This window comes from Pseudomassariella vexata (genome assembly GCF_002105095.1).
Source record: "Pseudomassariella vexata strain CBS 129021 chromosome Unknown BCR38scaffold_26, whole genome shotgun sequence".
In the NCBI taxonomy this organism is placed as follows: domain Eukaryota; kingdom Fungi; phylum Ascomycota; class Sordariomycetes; order Amphisphaeriales; family Pseudomassariaceae; genus Pseudomassariella; species Pseudomassariella vexata.
In genome coordinates, this window is record NW_024467981.1 from 279,225 (window position 1) to 285,224 (window position 6,000).

General features: G+C 47.0%; 1 protein-coding gene across 1 annotated transcript; it reads right to left on the reverse strand.

Annotated features, from left to right (window-relative positions):
* Positions 1-1,762: 1,762 nt before the first annotated feature.
* BCR38DRAFT_403158 (phosphatidylethanolamine-binding protein) lies at positions 1,763-2,801 on the reverse strand. The gene is made up of 2 exons (XM_040857790.1): positions 2,285-2,801; positions 1,763-2,225 (listed from the first exon to the last, which is right to left on the reverse strand). Exons 1-2 carry the CDS (start codon positions 2,686-2,688, stop codon positions 2,033-2,035), a joined length of 597 nt encoding a protein of 198 aa, XP_040709757.1. The 5' UTR covers positions 2,689-2,801; the 3' UTR covers positions 1,763-2,032.
* Positions 2,802-6,000: the final 3,199 nt, after the last annotated feature.

Below are 6,000 nucleotides of genomic sequence, written 5' to 3' on the forward strand. Positions count from 1 at the left end.
CCATATTCATATTCGGACCATGCCATGTCTCTCATCAGTTACTCAGTATTACCCCTGAAGGTGATCACTTCTACTTGCTGGAATGTTCAGATCAATGCCTAGGTGACTTGTGCTGCATCACCTGGGTCACCGTAGTCGTTCTACAGATTAACGAAGCTTTGCAGACTGCCAATCATGAATTGCATTTGCTTCATGGTCGTGCCATCGTTGCTCACATAAGTAGGAAATGTGGGTATTCATCACCTCATGGTTCGCAAGGGGCAGCTGTTCGACCCATGGTGACTCAAAAGACTAACATACAACATACATACAATCATGAGAATTCATTCAGTAGTATGAACCTAGTAGCATTGGATATCAGCATCCCGATATCGTGTTGGATTCGTGGAGCCATCGTTCTAGTACGACAGTTGGTAACTTCGGAACGAACCGCGATGTGGAATCCCTCGTGAGATGTTCTACTGGTCATTGAGTACGTGGCTTTAATCTTGCCATGTGCTATATCAACCGAGCAGAACATTCTAGGAGCCTTCATAGCATGAGGTGAAGCTGTGCCATGATTTGAAAGTCATCAGCATCATATTCCAAATGTGAGTAAAATAGTCTTATACTGGTTGGGCCAAGCTAGTCACGAATCTCCCCAGAATCAAATGATGTGAGGATGTCGACTGAACATGAAAATACGAGGTCATAACATAAACAAGGTATAAGAAGATAAAGATGTTTGTTTCTGGCTGCAACGAAAATTACGGATGCGCCTTACCAAGTGTTTTGAGTTTGAATTAACCGAGAATGTCGTCCAGACCACACAGTTCAGGCTGGCCATTTCCTTGCTTGTGTAAATCAAGCAACAAATCGTGATCAAGCATAGCCCAAAGTCAAATCACTTACACTCCAGTACATGTTCAGGGTGCCACATGAGCTTGGAACTAAAAGGCGTTGATTTATATACAAGCCCGGAGTGTCGTGCTTCCCGTGGTCTAGTATTGTTTTCCGGCTCGCATTGCTGCATACTCAGTTATTATTCTTGTTCTCAATGGTAGGCTTGTAGCCTAGATTAGCAATATACATGAAGCCGTTGAAGCGTCTTGAGGATATAACACAGTATATAGGACAGTCTCGTTTCAAATGAAGAAAGACTATGTTTCTAAAGCTATGAGTCTAAAAGAAGGCTATTCTACGAAAGTTATTAACATAGGTTCATGCGAAGTCGAAGAGCTCAAATATCATGCCCCATAATACTGCAATACGTCTTCTGAACATAAGATATCCGGGACTAATAAGCTTATGGTTATTTCGTATGGATAATCTTAAATAGAAAGGCGATGCGCCATTGGCAGGTTCGTATTCCAAAACCCTAGGATTGTAACTGATCAAAGTATTTATTTGATTTCTATTGACACTTAGACCCGGTGTAAATTATCTATCCAACTCCTTTTTCCCAGCCGCATAAAGCCCTTTGCCTTCCATCAGGTGAACTGAGGCCTCTTCTCGTCGTTGAACCCCATGATAGGTCTCATGACCCCGGCCTCACCATAGCTCATATCCGGCGGAGTACAGTGAGGACGAGGGTGTCGAAGACGCTGATGAGGCCGCCAATCAAGCAACCGGGAAGAAAGTGGTCTTTTCCAGCAAAGGAAAACCTCTGGCTTCCTGGACGTCATCCCTGAAGCACTTGGTCACCATGCGCCGAGCCCTTGGAACCTAGCTTCACGGATCTAGGCAAGGTACTTGCGAGCTTGGGGTTGAAAGATGGCTCGAGGGCCTTTCTAGAGATTATATATAATCCGACTCTTATTTTGATGCGACCATACCTGGCGACTTGCATGAGAACTTGTATGACAAGCCAAAGTGGTTGGGGGGCGAGCTACTGCTCATCATGACAACACTAGCTACATGTTGGCTCCATTACAGAAGTCTTTCGGTGTCATTTCATGCTTTGAGCTCGGATAATTAGATAAATTCTCAATGAGCACAGTATGCCATCGCTTTTTATAGCCTCAAGACTCAAGTACCTTTCAGGAACCAGGGATCATTCCGTCCACCCATCGCCAGCGCAGGTCATCCAGTTCGCGGCAACCAAGCGCAGACCATGCGTCTCCGCAAACTCAGCAGGTTTGAAAGACCGCCTCTGCACAAACTCCTCGCCACCAACATCTTCTTTGGAAAGATCTAGACTTTCTGGCTCCCTGAACAGGAGGAAGAGGTATCGATGGGGCTTGGACCTATGGAGTCAATTAGCACGGCCCATTCGTTCACAATCCAGAAGCGGCGAAAAACGTACTCATCTTTCGGCCCAGGGCCAAGGTATGCAGTCAACGCCGGCTTTGTCTCAGCGACAACCGTATTCTCGCCACTCAGCGGATGCAGCCCAGGCACTACCCAATGCCGCCAGAAGGCGAACTTGGGATCATCTGGGGTTGGTGCATCGGGGTCAGCCAAGATAAGTGTGTAGGACATCTTGGGTAATGCATCAGGTTCAGCCGCGAACGAGATTGACGGTGGCTGCTTGCACTCGCCTGCGCAGAAGAAGTTGCCCACTTCCACGGCCTTTCCCGCGAAAGAGACGCCCAACTGGGTTGTCGGGGTGAAGTTCTCCGGTATGAGACCAGCTGCTGATCCTGGGACTAGCTTCGCCTTTGCGAGGGAGGTTATTAGGTCTTGTGTGTGGTCGGATAGAGACATCATGAAGTGCTTGATCTTTGCGTTTATTTTCTTTGTTCAGTGGTCAACAACGTTGAAAATACTGTTCTGCGGCAGTTTTCGGGTCAGTTGTAGCCCATTATGCGCGGGGACTGATGTGACTGGTGGAAAATTACTCAGCTTATGGCATGTGGTTGCTTGGCAGTATGCAATGCAGTAGTATATGAAAGCGGAGCCGCATGAATATCAAGTAGCTGACGCGGGATGAGCGTCTTGTAACGGGCCAAGTTGCTCGAAAGTCCACATATTTGTAAACGATCATTTTGTTACTTCAAGAATTTAGGTCAACCGTGAGCAGAGCTGTTCAGAAGCCATCGCCATATTCCCTTGGGATCAGAAACTAGGCTTCCTTCAAACGTAGCGGGTCCGATATTGTATATAGGTGCATCATGTTATTGAAGTGGGTTCCGATGTACACTGCTCATACCGAATCCAATGCATCGACTTTGATAGCACAACCCGAGCTTCTACGTACATTGCTTATCAAAGTCTAGATCGTGGCCTGGTATTACCGAAATTTATACAAACTATTTTGATCAGAGTAAAATCTACTCTAACGTGGTTTAACACCGAGTCGCGCACTTTTTACCACACTATAATTTCAAGTTCAATTAAAAAGCCACAACAGACTAAAGTTTATTGAAATTTATTCAGAGCTATATACATCTGACAATTATAGTTCGACCTGACAAGTCTTTACATTATGTCCGGTCTTCTTACACTTACTACATCGTCGTACAGTCGACGGACCAGCCTTTTCTTTACCCCCCCTAGAGCGCTTGTCCTCCTTTACCTGGGCCTCCGCGTCCTTCCGGGCCAAAATGTCCAGGGCATCCTCGACAGTAAGTACACCTCCTTGCCGTACACGCGATTTTTTTGCCCTCCGACGCTTGGTTAGTGCCTCATTTGCCTTGCGAAGGGTCGAGCACTCAGCCTTCAAGAGGGTATTCTCATGGGCTAATCGAGTTATACCCTTCGCAAGGTGGCCAACAGCATCAGAAATTGGGGTCGGAGAGCTTCCCTGATGCCTGGCGATTCGGCGATTGACAAAATCGGACTGCGAGAGAGCCTCTGTCGGGTTATTTGGCGTTTGCGAAACCCAAGGGTCAGCATCTAGAAGAGAGGGGCTAACGGGTGTAGGCGACCGAATCCTAACATCCAGCTTCGAGATAACGGCTTCAGGGTTGTGGGGGACTAGGCCGGCCCCTCGAAACCCTGCCTTGATATTTTTGTCGGTTATTGTCTTTAAATAAGCCTCCTTAAAGGCGATAGAGAACTCGACCTTAGTAATGTGGTTAATATGGGACTTGATAAATATATCAATCTCTCGACCGTATATACGTTTCAAGACCCCAAAGCACCCGACATCAAGTGGCTGGGTTAGATAAGACGAGTGCGGGGGCAGACTGATAGTAATAATGCCGTTAGACTTGCAATAAGACTCGAAATCGGCCGATGTATGACTCTCATGCCCGTCCAATACTAACAGCCGATACACGCCTCTTTTGGTCGAGATAGTGTGCTTGTTGAAATGTTTGATCCAGTCTAGACCAGTCTCGTTGTTCGTCCACCCGTTTTCGTTCGGTTTGACTACCCAATCGGCTGGTAGGTCCCCCTCAGTATACCAATTAGCAAGGTGATAGTTCCCTTGAATTACCAGAAATGGCGGGATGTCGCGACCCTCCGAATTGACACAGGTAATCGCCGTGGCCCATTCCCGGTTACCTGGCTGGACCTTCTTGCCTCTACCATTACGTTCAGACGAGGTAACGACTATCGAGCGTTGAATAACGCCCATCATAAAGCCCGTCTCGTCGAAGTTCCACATATCGCAGTCCTGGATCCCGTATTTGGCCCTCATATTCGATACAAGCCGGAACCAGTCCTCAATAATCTTTGGATCCTCGCAGAGGGCCCTCTGGAAGTCATACGAGCGAGAAAAACGCGTCTGTAACTCTGGGGTTCGCTTTACAAAGCGATGCGCCCAGCGCTTGCCGACGCGTCGGGTACCCCGCGTCGCAAGAATGGAATTGGCCATATCTTCCACACCCTCTAGCCGGGGAGGAAACCCTCTCAAATCTAGGTCAAGTACATGCTGAACAATAGCTCTTTCCTCTATCTTGGCGAGTAGTGCGCTATTCGGCCAGATTCGGTACGTGGGGTGCGACCGTGGATTCTGTCACGGAGTGAGGTCTCGGGTACACCGTATAGCTTTGCTGCTCGACGTTGGCTCATATTTTTGGTCGATCGGATAGCTTCGATGGCAAGGTTGATTTTGGCTTCTTGGGTTTGAACTGACATGGTGTTGTTGTTGAGGAAATAAGTGTTGAAGTCAAAAGGTTGGAAAAGTTGAAAAAGTGCGCGACTCGGTGATATGCGCGACTCGGTGTTAAACCACGTTACTTAAATTAGAGGACACCTTTTTGCTGGTTCATGGTCCTGTCTTGTAGTCGGGGGCATTTGGAATACTAAAGTATGTTTCCAGAGTTATTCCCATTCCATGGCAAAAGAAACACCAAGATTTATCTTATAAACATGAATGATAAAGTTCTCAACCAATTCAATATTGAACGTGAGTTGAGCATTTGCTGATGCAAATAGTGAGCTGTGGGAAAACACACCACTCAGCAATCACAAATCTTTGATGCGTTTGAAGCATGCAACATGCAATAAGAGCGAATCATGCTTTGCTTGTATTGCTAGACTACTATATATATAAGAATCAATGCTTGGAAGGGTACAAGACCATATGAGACAAGTCATGGTGGTATGTGCGGAATGACTAGAACCGACCCAGGGCGTGGGGGAAGACGAATTCGAACCTGCGATGCTACAGACCGGTCGGAGAGGTCAAGAGTAATCGAGCCTTAACGCGAGCCTTCGCGATTATATATCGACCAACAACTCGGAAATAGATTTGGTCTAGGACGCCCACCCTCAGCATTCACTAACCAATACTTCGGCGAGGGATCGTGGAACACTCTCTTCCCGGTGTGTTTCATCGACAACGAATAGAAAATAATTTCGAATCTGAGTCAGCACCACAATGTTCGTAGGTGATTCCGCTGGAGTCTCCGTACCCCAAGTCGGGACTATCGGACTTATTGCAAGCTCTAACAAAACATGTAATTGAGTGTGTCTCTGATCCCTCCAATTCCAAAGAAGCGAAGGTGGCCCATAAGGGCCTTAAGTACAGAAAAGGTTACCTTTTAGCTGCACGCTTGAGTCATTTCCTGATACACCCGAGATTTCGCTCCCGAAGTTCTAACAGTTGGTCGTTGCCTAGGGTTTGGTGCT

Coding starts and splice junctions, on each gene's coding strand:
- BCR38DRAFT_403158 (XM_040857790.1), bottom strand. CDS start 2,688: ATGATGTCTCTATCCGACCACACACAAGACCTAATAACCTCCCTCGCA. Junction 2,226..2,284: donor GGCCCTGGGCCGAAAGATGA/GTACGTTTTTCG, acceptor TTGACTCCATAG/GTCCAAGCCCCATCGATACC.